Here is a 24934-nt window from a genome sequence, read left to right on the forward strand (position 1 = left end):
AGCCTTTTTGTCTTACTGACAGTGTCCTTTGCTTTACAGAAGTTTCTCAGTTTCAGCAGGTCCCATTTATTCATTGTTTCTCTTATTGTCTGTGCTCCTGGGGTTCTACATAGGAAGTGGTCTCCTGTGCCTATATCTTGTAGACTACTTCCCACTTTCTCTTCTATCAGGTTCATAGTGGACAGATTAATATTGATGTCTTTAATCCATTTGGACTTGAGTTTTGTGCATGGTGATAGATATGGATCTACTTTCATTCTTCTACAGGTTGACATCCAGTTATGCCAGCACCATTTGTTAAAGATGCTTTCCTTCTTCCATTGTATACCTTTAGCTCCCTTGTCGAATATTAGGTGTTCATAAGTTTGTGGGTTAATATCCGGGTCTTCTATTCGATTCCATAGGTCGACTTCTCTGTTCTTATGCCAATACCAAGCTGTTTTCTTTTTTTTTTTTTTTGTAATTTTATTAAATTATAAAAAGTTTCCATTTACGCCCCTCCTCCCAACGCCCTCCCACTCCCCCCCCTCCCTCTCCTCCTCCCTCTTTGTCCCCTAGGGAAGTCAGGGTCTCCTGCCCTGTGGGAAGTCCAAGTTCCTCCCCCCTCACTCCAGGTCCAGGAAGGTGAGCATCCAAACAGACTGGATCCCAAAAATCCAGTATATGCAGAGGAAACCAGTCCCAGTGTCATTGTCAATGGCTTCTCGGAAAGACTGCAGGCCAGCCACATTCAGAAAATCCGGCCACATTCAGAGAATCTGGTTGGATCACATGCTCGTTCAGTCACGGTCCATCTGGCCTTGGTAAACTCTCATTAGATCCGACCCCTTGTATCAGTGGGTGATAGTATCCCTCGCAGTCCTTCGTCATTTTCTTCCTCCTTTTGCTCCTCGTTTGGATCTTGGGGGGCTCAGTTCGGTGCTCCAACGCGGGCCTCCATCTGTATCATCATCCAACGCCAGATGAGGGATCTATGGTGATAAGCAAAATATTCATCAGTATGGTCACGGGCCAAGGCCGGTTCAGGCACCCCCTCCTCTGTCCAGAGAACAATCTGGGGATCTCTCCTTGGACCTGGGATCCCATATATAATCAAGTTTCCTGTAAACTCTAATATGACTCCCTTAGTTGAAATATATTCTTCCCTGATCCCACATTCATCCTTCCTCCCTTCCCCCCATCCCGGTCAACCGAGCTTTCTCCATTCCTCCCCTACTCCCTTCTCTCTAACCCTCTCCCCTTCCATCAACCCTCCCCCCCCCCATGCACCCAAGGTTACCTGGGACTCTTGACTATTTCCTACCTCCTGGCGGATAGGTAAATAATCTTCATCAGGTTCGTCTTCTTATTTAGCTTCTCTAGGATCACGAATAATAGGCTCAAAGACCTTTAATTATGGTTAGAATCCACTTATGAGTGAATACATACCGTGTTCCTCTTTTTGGGTCTGGCTTACCTCACTCAGTAAAGCGTTTTCTATGTCCATCCATTTGCATGCAAAATTCAAGATGTCATTATTTTTTACCGCTGAGTAAAACTCTAATGTGTATATGTTCCACACCTTTTTTAACCATTCTTCTATTGAGGGGCACCTAGGCTGTTTCCAGGTTCTGGCTATTACAAATAGTGCTGCTATGAACATAGTTGAACAAACGCTTTTGTAGTATGTTTGGGCATCTCTAGGGTATATTCCCAAGAGAGGAATTGCTGGGTCCTGAGGTAGGTTGACTCCCAGTTTCCTGAGAAACCTCCACACTGATTTCCAAAGTGGCTGCACAAGTTTGCATTCCCACCAACAATGGATGAGTGTTCTCCTCATTCCACATCCCCTCCAGCATAGGTTATCATTGGTGTTTTTAACTTTAGCTATTCTGACAGGTGTAAGATGGTATCTCAAAGTGGTTTTGATTTGCATTTCCCTGATCGCTAAGGAGGTTGAGCATGACCTTAAGTGTCTTCTGGCCATTCGAAGTTCATCTGTTGTGAATTCTCTGTTCAGATCAGTACCCCATTTTTTAATTGGGTTAATTAGAGTTTTAGTGTCTAGTTTCTTGAGTTCTTTGTATATTCTGGAGATCAGACCTTTGTCTGATGAGGGGTTGGTGAAGATCTTCTCCCAGTCAGAAGGCAGCCTTTTTGTCTTACTGACAGTGTCCTTTGCTTTACAGAAGCTTCCCAGTTTCAGCAGGTCCCATTTATTCATTGTTTCTCTTATTGTCTGTGCTACTGGGGTTCTACTTAGGAAGTGGCCTCCTGTGCCTATATCTTGTAGACTACTTCCCACTTTCTCTTCTATCAGGTTCATAGTGGACAGATTAATATTGATGTCTTTAATCCATTTGGACTTGAGTTTTGTGCATGGTGATAGATATGGATCTACTTTCATTCTTCTACAGGTTGACATCCAGTTATGCCAGCACCATTTGTTAAAGATGCTTTCCTTCTTCCATTGTATACCTTTAGCTCCCTTGTCGAATATTAGGTGTTCATAAGTTTGTGGGTTAATATCCGGGTCTTCTATTCGATTCCATAGGTCGACTTCTCTGTTCTTATGCCAATACCAAGCTGTTTTCAATACTGTAGCTCTGTAATAGAGTTTGAAGTCAGGGATGGTAATGCCTCCAGAAGTTCCTTTATTGTATAAGATTGTTTTGGCTATCCTGGGTTTTTTGTTTTGCCATATAAACTTGATTATTGTTCTCTCAAGGTCTGTGAAGAGGTTTGATGGATTGTGATGGGGATTGCATTGAATCTATAGATTGCTTTTGGTAGAATTGCCATTTTTATTATGTTGATTCTCCCAATCCAAGAGCAGGGGAGGTCTTTCCATTTTCTGGTATCCTCTTCAATTTCTTTCTTCAAAGTCTTAAAGTTCTTGTCAAATAGGTCTTTCACTTACTTGGTTAGAGTAACCCCAAGATATTTTATGCTATTTGTGGCTATCGTGAAAGGTGATGTTTCTCTGATTTCCCTCTCTGCTTCTTTATCCTTTGTGTATAGGAGGGCAACTGATTTTTTGGAGTTGATCTTGTATCCTGCTACATTACTAAAGGTGTTTATCAGCTGTAGGAGTTCTTTGGTAGAGTTTTTAGGGTCGCTGATGTACACTATCATATCGTCAGCAAATAACGAAAGTTTAACTTCATCCTTTCCAATTCGAATCCCCTTGATCTCCTTATGTTTTCTTATTGCTCTTGCTAGAACTTCAAGCACTATATTGAAGAGGTATGGAGAGAGTGAACAGCCTTGTCGTGTTCCTGATTTTAGTGGAAAGGCTTTGAGTTTCTCTCCATTCAATTTGATGTTAGCTGTCGGCTTGCTGTATATTGCTTTTATTATATTTAGGTATGATCCTTGTATCCCCAGTCTCTCCAACACCTTTATCATAAATGGGTGTTGAATCTTGTCAAATGCTTTTTCAGCATCCAGTGAAATGATCATATGGTTTTTTTCTTTCAGTGTATTTATATGATGGATTACATTGATAGATTTGCGTATGTTGAACCAGCCCTGCATCTCTGGGATGAAGCCTACTTGATCATAATGGATAATTTTTCTAATGTGTTCTTGGATTCGGTTTGCCAGTATTTTATTGAGAATTTCGCGTCGATGTTCATGAGTGAGATTGTCCTGTAATTCTCTTTCTTGTTTGTGTCTTTGTGTGGTTTTGGTATCAGGGTAACTGTAGCTTCATAAAAGGAGTTAGGCAATGACTCTTCTGTTTCTATATTGTGGAATACATTAAGGAGTATAGGTATTAGCTCTTCCTGGAAGTTCTGGTAGAATTCTGCATTGAAACCATCTGGTCCTGGGCTTTTTTTGGTAGGGAGATTTTTTTTTTTAAAGTTTTTTTTTTTGAGATTTATTTACTTATTATGTATACAGCATTCTGTCTGCAGGTCAGAAGAGGGCACCAGATCTCATTACAGATGGTTGTGAGCCACCATGTGGTTGCTGGGAATTGAAATCAGGACCTTTGGAAGAGCAGCCAGTGCTCTTAACCTCTGAGCCATCTCTCCAGCCCTGGTAGGGAGATTTTTGATAACATCTTCTAATTCTTCACGACTAACAGGTCTATTTAGATTGTTCACCTGTTCTTGGTTCAACTTTGGTATATGGTACTTATCTAAAAAGATGTCCATTTCTTTTACATTTTCCAGCTTTGTGACATATAAACTTTCGTAATAAGATCTAATGATTCTCTGAATTTCCTCTGTGTCTGTGGTTATGTCCCCCTTTTCATTTCTGATCTTATTAATTTGCATGTTCTCTCTCTGCCGTTTGATTAGTTTGGATAGGGGTTTGTCAATCCTGTTGATTTTCTCCAAGAACCAGCTTTTGTTTCGTTGATTCTTTGGATTATTTTCTGTGTTTCTATTTTGTTGATTTCAGCCCTCAGTTTGATTATTTCCAGTCTTCTACTCCTCCTGGGTGAATCAGCTTCTTTTCTTTCTAGAGCTTTCAAGTGTGCTGTTAAGTCTCCAATGTGTGCTTTCTCCGTTTTCTTTTATTGGGCACTTAGTGCTATGAACTTTCCTCTTAGCACTGCTTTCATAGTGTCCCATAGGTTTGAGTATGTTGTGTCTTTATTTTCATTAAATTCAAGGAAGACTTTAATTTCTTTCTTTATTTCTTCCTTGATCCAGGGGTGATTTAATAGTTGACAGTTCAACTTCCATGAGTTTGATGGCTTCCTGGGGGTAACGTTGTTGAATACTAACTTTTATCCATGGTGATCTGACAAGACACAGGTGGTTACTAATATTTTTTTGTATCTGTGGAAGTTTGCTTTGTTACCAAGTATGTGGTCAATTTTTGAGAAGGTTCCATGGGCTGCAGAGAAGAAGGTATATTCTTTCCTATTTGGGTAGAAAGTTCTGTAGATATCTGTTAAGTCCATTTGATTCAATACTTCCAATAATTCTCTTATTTCTCTATTGGGTTTCTGTCTGATTGATCTGTTCATTGGTGAGAGAGGTGTGTTGAAGTCTCCTACTATTAGTGTGTGTGGTTTGATGATTGCCTTGAGTTCTAGAAGTGTTTCTTTTACATATGTGGGTGCCTTTATATTAGGGACTTAGATATTCAGGATTGAGACTTCCTCCTGATGAATTTTTTCTGTTATGAGTACGAAATATCCATCTTTATCTCTTCTGATAGATTTTAGTTTGAAGTCAACTTTGTTAGATATTAGAATGGCCACACCTTCTTGTTTCTTAGGTCCGTTTGCATGGAAAACCTTTTCCCAGCCCTTTACTCTGAGTAGATGTCTGTCTTTGTGGTTGAGGTGTGTTTCTTGTAAACAGCAGAATGTTGGATCCTGTTTTCGTATCCAATCTCTAAGTCTGTGCCTTTTTATAGGTGAATTGAGTCCATTGATATAAAGTGATATTAATGACCAGTGTTTGTTGACTCCGGTCATTTTTTTGGGTAGTAGAGTGTATGTGTTTTCCTTCTTTGAGTTGTGCTTGTGAAGGTTTGCTAGATGTCTGAGTTATTGTAGGCATTGTTGGTAATGTTGGATTCCTTGGGTTGTGATTTGCCTTCTAATACTTTCTGTAAGGCTGGATTTGTAGCTATGTATTGCTTAAATTTGTTTTTATCCTGGAATATTTTGTTTTCTCCGTTGATAGTGAACGATAGCTTGGCTGGGTATAGTAGTCTGGGCTTGCAGACTGGTCTCTTAGTTTCTGCAGTACCTCTATCCAGGACCTTCTGGCTTTCATGGTTTCCATAGAGAAGTCTGGTGTAAGTCTGATAGGTTTACCTTTATAAGTTACTTGATCTTTATCCTTTGCAGCTCTTAATATTCTTTCTTTAATCTGACTGTTTTGTGTTTTGATATTTATATGGCGAGGTGATGTTTTTTTTTTTTTTTTGATCCAGTCTATTCGGTGTCCTGTATGCTTCTTGAACCTTCATAGGGATATCGTTCTTTAGGTTGGGGAGGTTTTCTTCTATAATTTTGTTGAATATATTTTCTGGACCCTTGATCTGCAATTCTTCTCCTTCTTCAATTCCTATTATTCTTAGATTTGGTTTTTTTTATTGTGTCCCACATTTCCTGAATGTTTTGTGATGAGAATTTGTTGGATTTGCTGTTTTCTTTGGTCAGAGCGTTTAATTTCTCTATGGTGTTCTCAGAGTCTGAGATTCTTTCTTCTATCTCTTGTATTCTGTTGGTTATGCTTGTTTCTGAAGTCTCTGTTCGTTTACCTAGATTTTCCATAGCCAGCCCGGCCCTCGGCTTGTGATTTCTTCATTGACTCCATTTCAGTTTTCAAATCTTGAACTCTTTTCATTACCTGTTTGATTGTTTTTTCTTGATTTCCCAGAATTTCATTTACGGATTTACTTATTTCTTCAAACCTTTTGGTATATTTCTCTTCCATTTATTTACTCATTTCCTCAATCTTTTTGTTATACTTATCTTCCATTTGTTTACGGCAGATTTTCACCTCCTGTTTAAGTTCCTCTATTATTTTCATAAAGATCCGCTTAGAGTCCATTTCTTCTATTTCTTCTGGAGTAGGGTGTTCAATTCTTCTAGTTTCGTACTCCCTGGATTCTGGAGATGCCATGTTGCCTTTCAGGTTGTTGGAGGAATTCTAGCATTGCGCCTGCCCATCTCTTCCTCTCTGGATGAAACTCCTCAGCACTTTTCTGGATAGAACTCCTCAACACTCTCTGGGTAGGACTCCTCAGCACTCTCTGGGTAGAACTCCTCAGCAGTGCAACAGGGCTAGCTGGCCTTCCCAGGACCCAGGAGACAAAAGGGCAGCAGCAGTGGGGGCAGGGAGAGGTCCCGTGGAACTCCGACGACCCTGCTGCAGAAGCTGAGGCGACAGGTCTGACTTTTAAAAGCTCCTTAGGGCCTTTTGTAACTTTGAGGAGTATTGAGAAGTCCTGTGATCACAAAGTTCTCAAAATGGAGCAATGTGCCAAAGCTCCATACAATAGATCACAGAAATATGTAAAAAGTAGAAAGTAGGGGGTGGCGCAACTCCTAACATATACCATTCTAGATTCATGGGCTCTTCATCTTCAATCATGGAGAATGCTGCTACTGTCTTCTCTAAAGGTTCTAATCTCTGCTGAAGGTGGGGGAAAAATTGTCCTTGTGTTCTCAGTGACCAGAGTAGTATAATTTTCTGGTACATAAATATGACCATCATTTCCTCCTCCTTACAAGTCTTTTATTGACTTTCGTTTGCAAACAGGATAAAATTAAGTATCATATTTGGCAATTGGGGCCTTTCTGTATATCATTTTAGGCCCTTCTGTTTTTGCTTTATGCTCAGCCATCTCAAGTGAATTTACTAGAACGTGCTTTGTTTGGTGTTTATGTTTCAAAATATTCTTTTTCTTCACTAGATTACCTCTGCTTTCTGTTTCAGATCTAGTAAAGGCCAATTTGTCATTTAAAAACCAAGCTAAATGTTGGTTCTTTCAACAGTCTTTCTGACTGATAAGGCTGCTGATTCCTGGACACTGCCTCTGTGCTTTTTATTTGATATCCTTTGAATGCACTACATTTGGAATGTGAAAGTTCTAATCATTTCACTTCTTACTGTAATTTTAAAAATAAAGTAATGTAACTCCCCTGAATCCAAGTTTTATTTTCTTTCTTTTTTTTTAAAAAAGAGGCTTTTTTTTTTTAAAAAAAATATTTATTATGTATACAGTATTCTTTCTGCGTGTATGCCTGAAGAGGGCACCATACCTCATTTCGGATGGTTGTGAGCCACCATGTGGTTGCTGGGAATTGAACTCACGACCTTCAGAAGAGCAAGCAATGCTCTTAACTGCTGAGCCATCTCTCCAGCCCCCCCCCCCAAGTTTTATTTTCTTTAAAATGTGGACAACTCTATTCCAAAGAATTCTATTCTGTAACTAATCTTTCTTTGTCCCACCATTCAGCTCCTAAATAATGGCACACAGATTTATTATTAATTATGAAAGCTTGGTTGATAGCTTAGGCTTGTTTCTAACTAGCTCTTAAAACTTAAATTACCCTATTAGTTTACTTTCTGCCTCATGGATTTATTATCTTTACTCTGTACTACCCATGATACTTTCCTGCTTCCTCTGTCTCTGACTGGTGACTCTCTGTGTCTCTGCCCTTCTTCTCTCCAGTATCCTTTCTGCCTCAAAAATCCTGTCTAGCTATTAGCTGTTCAGCTTTTTATTAAACAAATCCAAGTGTCAAATCTTTACAGTGTACAAAAGATCATTCCACAACACTATTCCTCTTCTTTCTATTCTGTTCATTGTTTGTAATTCTTCTGTTCTTAGGTGGATGCTCTTCGATTGCGTTTGGAAGAAAAGGAGACTATGCTAAATAAAAAAACCAAACAAATTCAAGATATGGCTGAGGAGAAGGGTACACAAGCTGGAGAGATACATGACCTCAAGGACATGCTGGACGTGAAGGAACGGAAGGTCAATGTTCTTCAGAAAAAGGTAAGACACAGGTGTTTTCTGTACAGTGGCCCCTTGTGACATAACCTTCTTCTGAGCACTCTGCCAGCCGACCAGTAGAGCTGCTGTCCTTCTGTGTAGATTTGCAGAGCACTCAGAATCACTATTGCGAAAACTGCTCTACAAGTTCAGTCTTTCATGAACTCAGTGGTATTGCTATCTTTCAGTAGGGTTTCTCATCCTGTTTCTCAAAAGGGTTTTAGCAATTGGCACAATATTTGGTTAGCTAACCTACCTCTACTATCTTTAATTGGAATAGAAATCTATGAATAGCACATAGATCATCCATTTCATTACTGAGGTGACAATTTTGAAGAGTATAGCTTGCTCCTGTAATAAGCATATAATGTACAGGGCAGACCTGGAAGCTGAGCTGGTTTACTCTATTCCTTGATTGTAGCACTCATCTTGAGTTAGTAACTTGCAGTATGGAAGACTGGCCATTATTGGAAATGGACTTATTTTGGAATAAAAATAAAACTACTAATTTTTTTCTAGTTTTTAACTTACATAAAAGCTGTCCTTGATGCAGTAGCTATAGACATGTCATTTTTGGTTCGTTTCTGCTGAAATGATAGATTTGCAATTTTTGACACTTTCCTAGTTTATTGTTAATTTGCTAACAGTCACCAAGGAAGAACTTTCTTTGCTGACCTTGGCAACGATTTAGCTTTTTTATTTGAAGAAAATCATGTCCTATGTTTTCAGTTTATAGTCACTTGCTCTCATTTCCTTTTTGCAATTGTAAAACTTTGAACACTCTAAATATTGGTTGTTTCTTTTGTTAGTGCATACTAATTTTTCTAAAAAATGTAGTGATTTTTATGTCTTTCTACCCACACTGCTCACTTCCTTTATGCTTTGTTGAAGGAACAGCAGTAGGCCACTTCCCGCCACCCGCTTAGCTTTACCCAAAATAATTACACGGAAACTGGAAACTGTATTCTTTTAAACCCTGCCTGGCCTGTTATCTCCAGCCTCTTATTGGCTAACTCTCACATCTTGACTAACTCATATCTAATAATCTGTATGCCACCATGAGGTCTTGGCTTACCGGGAGGATTCTAACCCACGTCCATCTTGGGCAGGAGAAGCATGGCGTCTGACTCATTGCCTTCTTCCCAGCATTCTGTTCTGTCTACTCTACCCACCTAAGGGCTGGCCTATCAAAAAGGCCAAGGCAGTCTCTTTATTAACCAATGAAAGTAACATATAGACAGAAGGCCCACCTACATCAATGCTTCAGTGACAGCCTGCACATAAAGAAGCAAATATATATTCTTATTTTGTTTACATTTTGAGTTATTTTTCTTGGCACCTGGTAGTCTATACAGGGATAAGGATGGGTGTACATGCGTGTGCGAGCTCTCTCGCGCGAGCTCTCTCTCTCTCTCTCTCTCTCTATCTCTCTCTCTCTCTCTCTCTCTCACACACACACACACACACACACACACACACACACACAGGTTTTGATGCAAATCTTACCATTCATTACTATTATTTTTCCTTTTTTTAAGGTTAATGTTTCCAAGTTCCACCCAAGGATAGGTGTTCCGAAGGTGTAATCATTGTAATACATTGTATACATGTAAACATGTATAAGATGTTTTACAACTTTGTTAGCGAAGTTTATTTTGATGGCATGCCTACATTTTTTGTTTTATATAAAATAACACTACAATAAAAATTGTTTGTATCTAGCTTCTGTTTGTATTAATTACCTTTCTAGGATCGACTCCTTGAAGTAGAATACCTTGGTGAAGTGATAGGCATTTATAATTTTGATGACTTTCCCAAGTGTCAGCTGTTTCCTACAAGCATAGTATGAAAGTGTTTCCATAAAGACCCATCTAGAGTGGGTTTTTATTAGTCTCTCTGCTTCTGCCAGCCTGGAAATGCGGAAGTAGTTTGTCATTATGGCTCCACCTCTTTCCTTGTAAACAAGATGGAATATAGTTTTATGTATTTAAAGTCTTTTTATTTTCATTTCTGCAAAGTGTCTGTTCATAGGTTTATTTACCTTTTAGTGATTTGTAGCAGTTTTTCTTCCCCAATTAAAAATGGGATACATTTGATGTAACTTTTAGAAGTTTGGTTTTTGACTGTATGTAGAAATGTCTGTTAATATAGGTTTTGTGACATATTTCAAAACTTATGTTTTAGAATGTCTATTTTATTGGTCTCTGTATTCAGTGGCTTTTTTTCAGGTTTTCGTATTTGTGATATGTATTAATAAGCTATTTTTTATCATAATTTTTTAAATTTAGTGATGACTAGCTATTTGTGGTTACCCATTTCCTCGTGTGAAATTTAGGATCTGTATCTGTCATCATTGTTGTGTGACACTATTCTTGGGAGAACTTGAACAAATGTCTATTCACCTCAGATAGGGAACTGATGACAGACTAGTTTGGATAGGACCAAAGTCCACCTTGGTGAACTAATGAATTTTACCAGGGTTACATGCAAGAATGTGGGTGAGGGATTATTTTCAGGAGTAGAAATGACTCAAACATAGCTGCATCACCAAAAGCCTACCCCAGCACAGTGGGAGTTCATGACAGTTAGAGACCTGGAGCACAGTAGGCAACCTGCAGGCGGCTCAGCAGCTGGAGGGCGTCTCTTCCTTATGGTTCAGTTGGTCTGAGCTTCTCCCAGCAGCTGTGCTTGTCTTTGTTTCTTTGGGCTCTTTGGCTGATCTGCTTCTTCCAGGCTACTTTGTCTGAGCCTCTTCTAAACAGCTCAACTTTTCTCAGTCTTTCCCCAGCAGTCCTTATTCATATATAACATTGGGGAGGAAGAGACTTGGGTTCTGCTCAGGTTCAGGGACCGACTGAAGCTGCTTTGATTTGTTCACTTTCTGTTCTAACCAGCTTTCCTGGAGGATGAAGTGTGTTACCTCCTCTTAGAACATCCCGTTGTTTAACCTTTCTGTAAACAACTTTTGAGAGTTGGTTTTCGCTTCCACCATGAGGATTCCAGGGATTGAGCTCTGATTTTAAAGCGTTGTTTTAAGGAATTAATCTTCCTAGAGTAACTAATTTAAAATATTTCTATTTCAGTTCACCCGTGTTAGATTTTCTCTCTAGAGTAAGCTTCAGTTCATTTGATCATTGCAGAATTTTACTCATGCAGAAATTCGATGCCTGCTTAAATAGGTACTCACTGGTTTTGTTTGTAACAAGTAGAGAGTACATAAAAAACCCATAGGGAACCAGTGAGACTTGCCACTAAATGACAACCTAAGCTGGATCTCTGGAATTCACATGGTGGAAGGAAAGAACTGACTCAAGCAAGTTCTCCTCTGTTCTCCCTAAACACACGGAGGCATAAGTGTACTCACAGACCTACATAAAAAAAATAAATGTAAAAGAAAAGGTCCTTGGGATTATAAAATGGTCCACCTTCTACAGCAGTTTGTCTGAATACTGTCTACAGTGCGGGCATGCTAGACAGAGGGATGAGAGTTAATCCTACTACTTGGAACAGTGTGCCTACAGTGTTTGTATTTTTAGGCAGTTTCTTGAAATACAACCCAGGCTGACTTTGACCTCATGATTTCATATTGTTGTTATACCTTGGTAACTAGAAGTACAAAGCAGAAAGTGAAATCATGCAAAAGTGATAGACTTCTGTCCTCGTCAGTTTCGTAGTCTGTGTGCCTGTCAATAAAAACTGCCATTTTGGCTGGTGTTGGCGCACACCTTTATTCCTAGCACTTGGGAGGCAGAGGCAAGCAGATCTCTGTAAGTTTGAGGCCAGCCTGGTTTACAGAGTGAGTTCCAGGACAGCCAAGGCGACACAGAGAAATGTAGATGGTTTCTCTGTGTCTGAGGATCCGCTCCCATATAACCATTCAGAGGCTTATTATTAATTATAAATGCTTGGCTGATAGTTCAGACTTGTTACTATGTCTTACATTTTAAACTAACCCATGTTTCTTATCTACACTCTGCCACATGACTTCATACCTTTTCTCAGTATGGCAAGTTCAGCTCCTATTCCCTGTATCTCTTGAGGCTCCTCAGACTCTGCCCTTCTTTTTCCTAGCATTCTTTGCCCCGAAAATCCTGCCTAGCTTTTGGCCAATCACCTTTTTATTAACAACAAGAGCAACACATTTTCACAGTTTATAGAAGGATTATTCCGCAGCAGAGAAAACTCGTTTCATAAAAATAAAAGAAAATAAAAGAACCACCCACCAAAAATTTTTTGCACATATACTCTGTTATAGTAAAAAACCAGCAAATTTCTGCATGAGTAAAATTTTGTGATATAGCATCTTTTTATTTCTAAAGTCATGGAAAAGATTCTAACAACAACATACTAATGAAACTCCCAGTTAATGGATCACGTCTACCCATCTTTATATCCTCCTCCTAGCTCCCCTCGGTCCCTTCCTGGTCAGTGTGTACCGGCATGTTTTTTTTTTTTTTCACCTTTTCTTATTTTCTTGCTCTATTTGTGTCTGGCTAGCTGATGACTGCCTGGCTTCTTGCCCCGGGCATCTCCCTCGTGCCCTTCTCTCCCTTCTTGTTCCTTTCTTTCTTCTTGAGCCTGGATTTCTCCTCCTTTCTTCTCTCTGCCTAGCAGCCCTGCCTATCCCTCTCTTGTTTAGCTATTGAACAGTTAGCTTTTTATTAGACCAATCAGGTGCCTTAGGCAGGCAAGGTGAAACAGATGCAATAAATCTTTACACAACTAAACAAATGCAGCAAAAAGAAAAGTAACATGCCTTTACATAGTTAAAGTAATATTCTGCAGCATAAACAAATGTAACACAACTTTGCCTAGTTAAAATAATATTCTACAATACACACACTCTCTTTGTCTAGTAGGGTTTTTTTTGTGCTCTTTCAACACTTGGGGCATATAAAATTATTGTATCTCATTCCAGTTTTCTTTGCATAACTTTGAACATTACTTTTCTCATGTCTCCCTCTATATCTTATAAATTTGATAGTTTACTGTATTTGTAATATTTCTTTATTGTTTATCATTGAATTATCTATTTTCTAGTGAGATTTACTTATGTTCTTAATGATGGTGTGTATTAAATTCTCTTCTGACTGACCGTTAAGTCTTGTCCAGGTGCAATAATCTTGGTTGGTAGTTGAAAACTGAAATGCGTCATTCCATGCCCTCCTGGCATGTAGAGGAGGGCATGTGGAATTTCTTCTGTGAAGTCTTCCACTGGTCTAAGGCATTTGCCTTTACATATTGCTTGACACTGCTCTATTTCAGCATGTAATACTCTTTTTAGTCCAATACTTTTAAAAACTTGACTATAATAGTTTATAGTCATAATTTATAACAATTTGACTAAAAAAAGAGAAACAAGAAAGCATGAAGAGCAAGTATAAAGACCAAATATCTGGCCCATTGGGAGGAGAGCTGCAGGCTGGAGGCATGGAAAGCCTCTTTAGTAAAAATAAATAGCTAAGGCTCCCCCAAATCTTGGAAAAAAATAGGACAACCAAGTACAGGAAGCATTTATAACCTTAAACATATATAACTATAAAATACTTTGCCAACAACATTTATAGCCCTTACTTTCATTTCCACCTGTCTTTGTCATTTGTTTGTTTGTGTGTGTGTTTTTAAGATATAGTCTCATGTAGCTAAGACTGACCTTGAATGAATGTCTGGGTCACAACATGACCCAGAACTCATGCTTCTCCTGCCTTTTTCTCTCAAGGTGCTGAGATTACTGGCACTCTGCTTGGTTTGCAGTAATCTTCAGTCTCATAATCTTTTACCTTAGCAAATAGAATCTCAGAATTATTGATCAAGTCTTTATGAAAGTTGCTTTAATTTCATTTCCACAGCCACAAAAATTATCTAACTAAAGTTGACAGACCATTTCCACGACTGAAAACATATAATCATTCCTAGCTCTCTTAAATTCAGTCTACTCCCTAAGAGGCCAGCAGGTCCGTCTATTGCTCAGCTTCAGCTTTATGATGGGCACTCTTTCTCCCTTCTCATCTCATCATTTTCCATGTCAATGCCGGGCATGCTATAGGGAAATTGGTAATTGTCTAGTGATGTATGACTCTGAATGTGTCTAGTCTTGTCTGATCTTATAAGCCAAGTGGGGTCGGGCTGGTTAGCTATTCTTTCAGGTAAATACTTGCTGTTTAGATAAAGGGTGATTTAAAAATCTAAACACTAATACCCAAGAACAACTTTTCCTTTACATAGCTGATTTGGTCTTCTGTGTAGTTGAAGTGTTCTTTGTTTTTTAATTTGTTGTGCAGAAATCTCTCTTGACATTCACAGTCGTGTCTTAGAAGTAACCCTGTTTCATGTGGACTGCAGCCCTCAGCACTGCTGCCTTCACATTGGGACTTTCCATCTCATAAGACAACTTTGTCTTCTTTTGTTAAGGATTTGCTTTTGCGGCTTTTTTTTTTTTTTTTTTTTTTTTTTTTTTGAGCCAGGGTTTCTCTGTAGCTTTGGAGCCTGTCCTAGAACTAGCTCTTATAGACCAGGCTGGTCTTGAACTTAGAGAGATTCGTCTGCCTCTGCCTTCTGAGTGCTGGGATTAAAAGCGTGCATCACTACCGCCCAGCAACGATTTGCGTATTTGCATGTGTGTCCATAGGATACTTATCTTATCTTTTCTCTGTGGTGGTGCAAAACTTTGACTGTTGTCAGGTGTAGCATGAATAATAAAAACCCAGAGACAGCTATTGGAGTCCAGCCTGAAGATCAGAAAAGCAAAGCAACCAGCCATTAGAGAGACCTTTTATCTCTACCAAATCTTCAGACCAAGTATACAAGATCCTGTTTCCATGAATCCTCAAACTCCACACTCTAGTGAGTTCCTGTATCTTCCCCATTATATTTTTTCCCTGCCCAGCCATATTGTTCCTGTCTCTACCTCCCTAGTGCTAGGATTAAAGATGTGTGACTCCCAAACACTGGGATTAAAGGCCACCATCTGGCCTTTATAGCCTAGGGTAGCCTTGAACTCACAGAGATCCGCCTGCATCTGTCTCCTGAGTCCTGGGATTATAGGTGTGTGCCACCACCACTCCCTGGCCTCTAGTGGTTTAGCTTTGCAATCTGAACTTGAGGCTAGCTTTATTTATTAAAATACAGATAAAATATCACGACAGTAAGTGTTTAGTATATAATTTTAAAGCAATTTAAATTATTTCTACAGAGAATATTCTCTCTAGTGTTTAGTATATAATTTTAAAACAAATTTAAATTATTTCTACAGAGAATACTCTCTCTCTCACACACACACACACATACACACACACCCCATAATTTGTTGATGATTTAAATAATTGTTATTGGGCCTACTTCTACCTCTTAAATGACCTTTTTTCTGAAATGCATTTGTTTATTCAGATTGAAAATCTCCAGGAACAACTGAGAGATAAGGAAAAGCAGATGAGCAGCTTGAAAGACCGCGTCAAGTCTCTGCAGGCGGACACCACCAACACAGACACGGCGCTAACCACCTTGGAGGAGGCTCTTGCAGAGAAAGTGAGTGATTGGCTTGACTCTTCCCAGACCTTTGTGTTCTGCTTTTTCATTATTCTAAAACTGGCTACAAACACAGAAGAAATCTTTTCATGGAAACAGTTCTTGGCTGCTGATGTGCAGAGTAGAAAGTGGAAAGACACTCTAGTTACTGTTAGATGCTAGCACCAGCTACTCAGAAAGATTGGTTGCACACCAAAGACCATCACCACATTTCCAATAGAATCAGCGTATGTTCCCTATTTTGCTACTTTCAAAAGGAAAAGAAAATCCATTATTTAACAAAATGTGTAGAATATGGGACATTGATTATCAGGATTCTATCCCAGACTAGTTCTCCTCTGTTACCTAACCATCCCATGGCATATTCATGGCTTTTGTTCATGAATATTACATCTTTACTAGTTTTCTAGTCTTGGCATACTCCTAATTTTTAATTTTATTTATTTTTATGTATATAGATGTTTTGTTGACATCTATGTCTGTGTATCACATATACTTTGTGTCCCCAGAAGTCCCTAGAGGCCAGAAGAGGGCATTGGATTTCCTGGCATTGTAGCTGCCATGTGGGTGCTAAGAGTTGAACCTGAGGCCTCTGGAAGAGCAGTCAGTGCCCTTCCTTCCTTTCTTCCTTCCTTCCTCCCTCCCTCCCTCCCTCCCCCACCCCTCCCTCCCTTCCTACTTTCTTTTTATTGTCATCTTTGCACAGGGGCCGTACTAATCTTCTCTGTATTATTCTAGTTTTAGTACATGTGGTGCCTAAGTGAGCACCGGTCAATACTCTTAGACACTGAATCAATTTCTCTAGCCCCTTGATTTTTATTACTTTATTTTACCTTTATGATTTTTAAAGGAATGGTTAAATGAATAAGTGGTCTGTACCATCCTAGAAGATATTTTAGAGAATCTCCTTTTGGTGTTTTTGTTTTTTATTGTTCTTTTGTTTGTTTATTTTTGTTTTTGGAAGGTGACTTGTTTTGTGATAGAGGTCTCTATAGTGATATTTTATTTGTATTTTAATAAATAAAGCTTGTCTGAAGATCAGAGTGCAAAGCTAAGCTACTAGAGGCCAGGCAGTGGTGGTGCATACCTTTAATCCCAGGACTCAGGAGACAGAGGCAGACAGATTTGTATGAGTTCAAGGCCATCCTGGGCTATACAAGATTGCTCCTGAAACAGATCCAGGTGGTGGTGACTGACCCCTTTAATTCCAGTGTTTGGGAGTCAAACACTTTTAATCTTATCACTAGGCAGGTGGAGACAGAAGCGATATGGCTGGGTGGAGAGAGGAATATAAAAGAAAAGAGACTGGAACTCACTGGAGTGTGGAGTCTGAGGTTTGGTGGAGTCAGTGCAGTCTAGGCAGACTGAGGATCACCCCTTTGGTCTGAGCATTGGTAGAGATAAAAGATCTCTCTAGTGACTTACTGCTCTGCTTCTCTGATCTTCAACTTGAACGCCAATATCTGTCTCTGTGTTTTTATTATTTATGCTATATATCTCATGTGCTGGCCTCAGGCTCACAGTGTAGCTCAGTGTATTAGTCAGGGTTCTTTAGAGGAACAAACTTATAGGCTGAATCTGTCATCCATCCATCCAATAGGTATTTACTGGAATTACTTGCAGGCTGTGGTCCAGGTCGACTAATAATGACTGTCTATCAATGGAAGGTCCAAGAATCCAGTAGTTGTTAGTTAATTCTGGATGTCTCATCTGGTCTTCAGTAAATGCCAGAATACTGTAGAAGAAATAGACTTGCTAATGAGAGTGAAAGCAAGCAGGCAAAGAGAGAGCTAGCTTTCTTCCATGTCCTTTACATAGGCTACTAACAGAAGGCGTGACCCAGATTTATTCACCTGAAAAGAGCTGAATTAATGGTGTATTGTCCCACCTCAAAGATCTGGATTAGAAGTGGGTCTTTACACTTCAAATTATTTAATTAAGAAAAAAAATGTGTCCAGTCATTTGGGTTTTAGTTAATTCTAGATGTAGTCTATTTGATAATCAAGAATAGCCCTTAACACTCAGGGTGGTCTTTAGCTCTTGATCCTCTTATTTCCAGTTCCCAGGGTTGGAATTAAAGGGTTATCCCATCATGCTGTACTTTCCTTGGGATATTTAACTGGATTCTTTTCAGAGGCATAACGCAACATTCCTTAGGTCCTTTGGACTCAGAATACTTTGATCTGTTGCCAGAATGATCGTGTGTTCTGTGAGTATGTTTAGAAATATTACCCAGAAATATAATAAATTCCTTTAGCCTTCATACTTTCTGAACACCTGGAAGAATAAATTTAAATTTTTGTACCTTGTCTTTGTCCTTTTTTTGTTAGATTATTGTATTGTAGCTCCCCTTCTTCCTTTTGATATATGAGTTATGATTAATTTCTGTGGCTGTGTAGATAGTGTGTGTCAGTACCATTATAGTGAAGAAATATGTTACTTATAGTCCTAAGGACATACACATAAATTTTTGTGACTTGAAAATTTAATTTAAATGGCAATATTTCAAGAGAATACTTTAGTGATGCAAGAGAATACTTTAGTGATACCTAATAATATTTGAAGTGATATAGGAAACCACCCTTGGAATTTAAAAATAAGCAAAGTTAGATATTTATTGGTTACAAAAGGAAAAAATTAGTTATTTGAAAAGTTAATTTATAGCACAAACAATAAAAACCCAGAGACAGATATTGGGGTTCAACCTGAAGATCATAGAAACAAAGCAGCCACCACTAGAGAGACCTTTTCCCTCTACCATATCTTCAGACCAAATTGGTGAGATCCTGTTTCCTCAAACTCCGCACTCCACTGAGTTCTGTCTCTTCCCGTTTATATTTTTTTCCCTGCCCAGTCATATCGGTCCTGTTTCCAACTCCCTAGTGTTGCGATTAAAGGCGTGGGATCCCAAGTGCTGGGATCACCTTTGTGTGAGCTCTGTTTCTCTTTTAGACTAATTTAGTCTTGTATAGCCCTCAGTGGCATTGAACTCACAGAGCCTCTTTGCCTCTGTCTTGCGAGTCCTGGAATTAAAGGTGTGTGCTACCACTGCCTGGCCTGTATGGCTGCCTAGTATGGCTGTTTTGCCCTCTGATCTTCAGACAAGCTTTATTTATTAAAACATACACAATATACACGATATAAATTCTTGAAGAGCTTACCATTGTCTTTTTAGTAGATGATAGAAGAATTGACTTTGATCAGAGGAAGCAGAGTATGCTACATGATATAGGTACACATGGTAGTTTCCTCATGACTTGGTGTGCTTTCTTTTTAGGAACGGACAATTGAACGCTTAAAGGAGCAGCGGGACAGAGATGAGCGAGAGAAACAAGAAGAGATTGATACCTACAAGAAAGATCTTAAAGACTTGAAAGAAAAAGTCAGCCTTTTGCAAGGAGACCTCTCTGAGAAGGAGGTTAGGATTACCAAATGGAGTTACTCAGTTTGCTTAGTCATCACATTCTGTGTATCGGCACAGCGCAGACAAGCAAGAAAGATTCTTAGTATTTTGTGGCAGGCTTTCTAGTTGCCTAGGAAGCTGTGAGGGCTACAGTAGATTGCTTATCACTTCCTCGTCCCTTGTGACCTTGTTCTCTGTTTTAAGAATTGGTTTTGTACGTGATATCAAAGCTGCATATCCTAGAGTAACTGCAGCCATGTTTTATAATGAGAAACACTGCTAACAATACAAGTAACAAAGGAAGAAATCTAATTATAACTGTTATTAAAAACATAATCACCTATAACTTATGTGACTTCATGAGTTTTGATCTTATTTTTTAATAATACTGTTAGTATAATTTAAATAGCTAAACAGTTGAATGCTGTGTGATGAGTAATCCAGCAGATTTGTCTAATAGCTTTAGGAAAGTTTCTAGAAGTAAGTTTCTACAAGAATTTCCTGCTGAAAGGGGGAGGAAATCCCCATTCAAGTTAGTTTGTTTCTATGTTTGGTTACTTAGGTTCTCAAAGCTCAGTCTCTTTTATTTTGTGAAAATAAGGTCATTAGGTTAGAGCTCTTGTTCTGTTTTGTGACAGGGCCTCCTCTATCTCATGTTGGCCTTCAACTTCTGATCCTCCTGTCTTCACCTCCTGAGTGCTGAAATTAGAAGTGTGTTCCATGCCTTGTTTATGTGGAACTGAAAATTGAACCTAGAACTTGATGCATGCCAGGCAAGCTTTTTACTGGCGCTGCGTCCCCAGTCATTTTTAGGACTCTTTATGTCACTGTTCATTTAGTCCTGGGAATCAACCTTATTTTAATTAATGTCTGGAAGCTAAAGATGTTATGTTTTTATAGTTCATGAATGTTCTTGAAATGGGAACTTTCAGATGCTATGACTAACAATTTGAAAAATTAAATCTACATTTTATTTCACAGTATTTATCTAAACATGTCTTGATGCTTTTAGGCTTCTCTCTTGGATCTCAAAGAGCATGCTTCTTCCCTGGCTTCCTCAGGACTGAAAAAGGACTCACGACTCAAGACCCTTGAAATTGCTCTTGAACAGAAGAAGGAAGAGTGCCTGAAAATGGAGTCACAGCTGAAGAAGGTTGAGGAGCCCCATTCTCATTTTGTTTGCATAAGAACACTGTAGATAGCTCTGAGTCCTCCCTCCCTCCCTCCTGCTGAGGATCGTAGTGACACTACAGATTGTACAGTTATTTTCATTGTTTTAGTGGGTTAGTGGTATGTCTGGTTTTGTAGCTGTGACCAAACACCAAAGATACACATTAAAGTAGAAAAGATTTGTTTGGATTTACAATTTGAGAGGTTACAGTCCACGGTTGGATAATTCCATCGCTTTTAGTCTTCAGTGGGACAGAGCATCATGCTCACCAAAAAAGCAGATAGGAGCAAGGACAAAGTGTTCCTTTGAGGTCCATGGCCCTAGTGAGGTACTTCCTGTACTGAGATCTGAGTGTTAGCCTCTCCGCAATGCCATCACACTGTGGTTCTATGATTAAACCACAGATTAGGTCAGTGCTCTTCTGATTTACCCGCTCACTTCCCAGTCACCTAGTTCTGAATATTGCATTGGCAAGTCAAGCCCTCAGCACATGAGTTTGGGAAGAGGAAGACTTTGATTCCCGAGAGACAGGTTTTAGAAGGTTCCTGCAGACTGCCCTTTGCTTATCCAGGGCTGCTTCTTTTTCTTCTGCTTTTACCACCACTGTAGCTTCTAACCATCCCAGTTTAGTCTAGAATTTTGGTATCCGTTAACATCCTGACCTTTCACTAGGATCTTCTTTTAAGTCTGTGCTTAAGCTGTGTATTTTCTTTCTGCTTAGTTTGACAATTTCATAAAATATATTGTACATATTGATTACAATCACATTCTTTCTTCTTTCCATCCCTTTTTACATAATTGCCCTGAGTCCTTTTCTCACAAGCATGTTCTTGTTTGTTTTAACACAGAGTTTAAAGCCAATGTCTTAGTTTTCTTTTCCTTTCTGTTATAAACACCTTGACCATAAGCAACCTGAAGAGGAAAGGGTTTATTTTATATTGCTTATCATGAAGGTAAATGAGGGCAAGAACTGAGGCAGGAGCTGAGAAAGAAGCCATAGAAGCATGGCTTACTATGCAACCAAGAACCATCTGCCCTGGGTGACATTGCCCACATGGGCTGAACTCTGCTACATCAGTAACTAGAAAAACACTTTATAGACTATAGGCAGTCTTATGGAGGCAATTTCTGAATTGAGATTCATTCTTCCCAGATGATTCTAACTTGTGTAAACAAACCAGCACACCGGGCTATGTGACCATGGTTTGTATTGTTCACTGGAACATGTTGAGCTCATCAGTGCTGATCACAATGTTTGCCACTCTTCTGGATCATAAGTTAACCAGGATAGGACAGGGTCACAGAGTCACCTCCACAATCCATGATTGACTTGACAGCAGGCTAATCTCATGGAGGCCCACTGCTGGCAGCCACTGCTACATGAGTTCGTGATTATATTGACTATATATATCATGCCCACAAGAAAGAATCTTATAGTTTTTCTCCACATATCCCAGCCCTTGCATTCTTCTCACTTTCTCTTCACCTGATCCTGAGAGGGGGTAGTATGAGTGTCTTGTTGAGGGCTGAGCACTCAACCATAACTTTTTTTTTAATATCTTGATCAACCATGAATCTTTTGCATTTTGTCACCTTTCATTCCAAAGAGAAGTTTTTCTGATTACACAGTGTTCAAAGCCACCCTATCTCCAAAACCCAGGAGAAAAAAAAAAAGACGAAAAAAGACAAGTAGTATTCATATGTGGGTATAATTAGAGGTATTTAGAAGGCAACTTGACATTATGTCAATTTAGCTAACCAACATTTTAAAGTTACCTCTTAGATCCTAAGACCTTCTTAGCTCTGGGTTCTTTAACTGTGTTTATAGGATCGGGCATGAAACTCAGTTCGTGGAGTGGGCTTTAAAACTTACCAGAGAGTGCTTGGTTTTCCCTGTATCAATAGTGCCACCATTGCACCAAGGAGGTATATAATTGCCTGGCCAGTTGGTATTGTAGTTCATAGGGTTCTCAGCTGGGTAAGACCATTGATGCCTTTTATCACTTAGTAGCCTGCAGTGCACTCTCTGTACTATGAAAATTAGCTAGCACTGGGCGGTGGTGGCACATGCCTTTAATCCCAGCACTCGGGAGGCAGAGGCAGGTAGATCCCTGTGAATTCAAGGCCAGCCTGGTCTACAAGAACTAATTCCAGGACAGCCTACAAAGCTACAGAGAAACCCCGTCTCGAAAAACCACCAAAAAAAAAAAAAAAAAAAAAAAAAACAAAAAACCAAAAAAGAAAGTTGGCTAGCAAATAGGTTCCAGTTACTTCTTTTCTTTTGTCTTTTTGCTATGTGTAGGACTAAGTACTATGCTGAATTGTAACATAAACACCCTTGTCTTATTCCTGATTTTAGTGAGAATGTTTTGAGTTATTCTGCAAGTAGGATCATGTTTCCATTTGTCATATATAGCTCTTACTATGTTGAGATAGGTGCTGTGTTCCCATGTATAGTCTATCAAAGAAAGTTTTTATCATGAAGGAATGATTTCTCTTCTGTTCACAGTTTTTTTTGTGTGTGTTTATTTGCTTTTGTTGTTTTATTTATTGAGACAGGAAGGGTCTCTATATCTTTTGCTGGTCAGTAACTTGTTTGTACCTGTACCTTCAGAGTGTTGGGATTATAGACATGTGCTTCCATGCTTGAGGTTTACATCTTGAATTAAATATGTTACTCTATTTGCCAAGTTAATTAATTCATTTATTTTGACACATATTTCTACTATATAGCCCTCACTGTCCGGCAATTTGCTATGTAGATCAGGCTGGATTGGAACTCACGAAGTTCCACCTTCTAGCCTCTCAAGTGCTAGAATATATGCTACCATGCTCAGATGTAAAATTGTTTTAAATAAATGTTTGTAACACTGACTTGGTAAATTTCTTTTTGAGTTTATATTATTTTTATAAAGTTGCAAAAGTCTTTAATGTGATTTAATATTTCTTGAAATTCCATTTTAAAGTGTAAATGGCCAGGCAGTATTGGTGCCTGCCTTTAATCCCAGCACTTGACTTGGGAGGCAGAGGCAGGCGGATCTCAGTGTGTTCGAGGCAAGCCTGGTCTACAAAGCAAGTTCCAGTACAGTTATGACAGAGAAATCCTGTCTTGGGAAATGAACAAACAAAGAAAATATAAATGAACTCAACAGAGTTTAGATATAAATGTCTCTGATATAAAATTTGTTATGATATTAAGAAAGGGTTGATAATCTATTTATTTGCTTGCTTATTTATTTATTTATTTGTTTGTTTGTTTGTTTGTTTGTTTATTGGGTAGGCACATGAAGCAACATTGGAAGCCAGAGCCAGTCCAGAGATGAATGACCGAATACAGCAATTGGAGAGAGAGATTGCCAGGTACAAAGATGAATCTAGCAAGGCCCAGACTGAAGTTGATCGCCTCTTGGAAATCTTGAAAGAAGTGGAAAATGAGAAGAATGACAAAGATAAGAAGATAGCTGAGTTAGAAAGGTAAGAGAAAGAAAGCTAAGTGGGAATCACTGGGGCAAAAAAATTAAAACGTGTTTTTACAACTTTCGATGAGATGGTGTTTTCAATATTATCTACCTCTGGATTAGGTTCTTCAGTGCTATTTTTACTACTTTATTAACTTTTTCTAAGTCAGTGTACATTTTTTGTTACAGTCCAAAAAGATGACATAAAAGGGGAAAAGCGAGAAACTATTATTTGAACATCACTGACAAGAGAAGATATTCATTGATTAATGGCTTTTTCTCGTAGCTATTCAAGAGAGTGCAGCGAGATCCTTGGTTTTATCATTGTTCTGTATAATGAGTGAATGATCCTCAAGTCTAAGAAGTTGATATTTTACCCTAGGCTTAGAGCTCTGCTTCTGAATTAATGCTCTTTTGGACTGGGGGTTTGTAGAATGAATAATTTAGAGTACTGGAAAGCAAATTATTGTATTGGTTTACTCCTGAGAATTAGGAGGGGCATTATGGTGATAGCATAAGAGATAGTGATTCCTATCAGGTTCAAAGTTTGAAATCTTCACAGTGGGTTTTATTTGAAGGATAACTGTATTGGAGTATATTTTGTCTTTTATATTGAAGATCAAGTGTATAGTCTATTATTACCATCTTCATTTCAATGGTCTATTTAACATAATCTCACAATACACATAAACACCTTTTCTGTAGAAGTTCATAGTCACCATATTCTTCTGGACACCCACAAAGATTGACAGTGACCAGATGAAGTCACTAATTCACATATATCTTTAGAAACTTGTTTTAGGAATAATTTATTTTCATTTTCTTCAAGGCTAGAAAGTATCAGACATCATCTTTAAGTTGCTCACTAAGATTTAAATTACAAGTTAGTAGTAAGCTTGATATTTTCCATTTAAGTTA

At 38.8% G+C, this 24934-nt stretch overlaps 1 protein-coding gene and 1 pseudogene across 9 annotated transcripts in view; one reads left to right on the top strand and one right to left on the bottom strand.

Annotated features, from left to right (window-relative positions):
- Window positions 1–24934, top strand: part of Erc1 (ELKS/RAB6-interacting/CAST family member 1) — a 361368-nt gene that overhangs the window by 104620 nt on the left and 231814 nt on the right. For all 9 annotated transcript variants that reach the window (XM_087904327.1, XM_087904329.1, XM_087904324.1 and 6 more), the window contains 5 exons: window positions 8296–8463; window positions 15847–15984; window positions 19262–19402; window positions 20400–20540; window positions 23839–24032. In XM_087904327.1, the coding sequence (XP_087760453.1) occupies window positions 8296–8463; window positions 15847–15984; window positions 19262–19402; window positions 20400–20540; window positions 23839–24032 (782 nt within the window). The remainder of the gene's footprint in view (window positions 1–8295; window positions 8464–15846; window positions 15985–19261; window positions 19403–20399; window positions 20541–23838; window positions 24033–24934) is intronic.
- On the bottom strand, window positions 16663–16752 carry LOC125407103 (U6 spliceosomal RNA; annotated as a pseudogene).

The sequence above is a fragment of the Myodes glareolus genome, chromosome 3 (assembly GCF_982192425.1).
Source record: "Myodes glareolus chromosome 3, mMyoGla1.1, whole genome shotgun sequence".
Lineage (NCBI taxonomy): Eukaryota > Metazoa > Chordata > Mammalia > Rodentia > Cricetidae > Myodes > Myodes glareolus.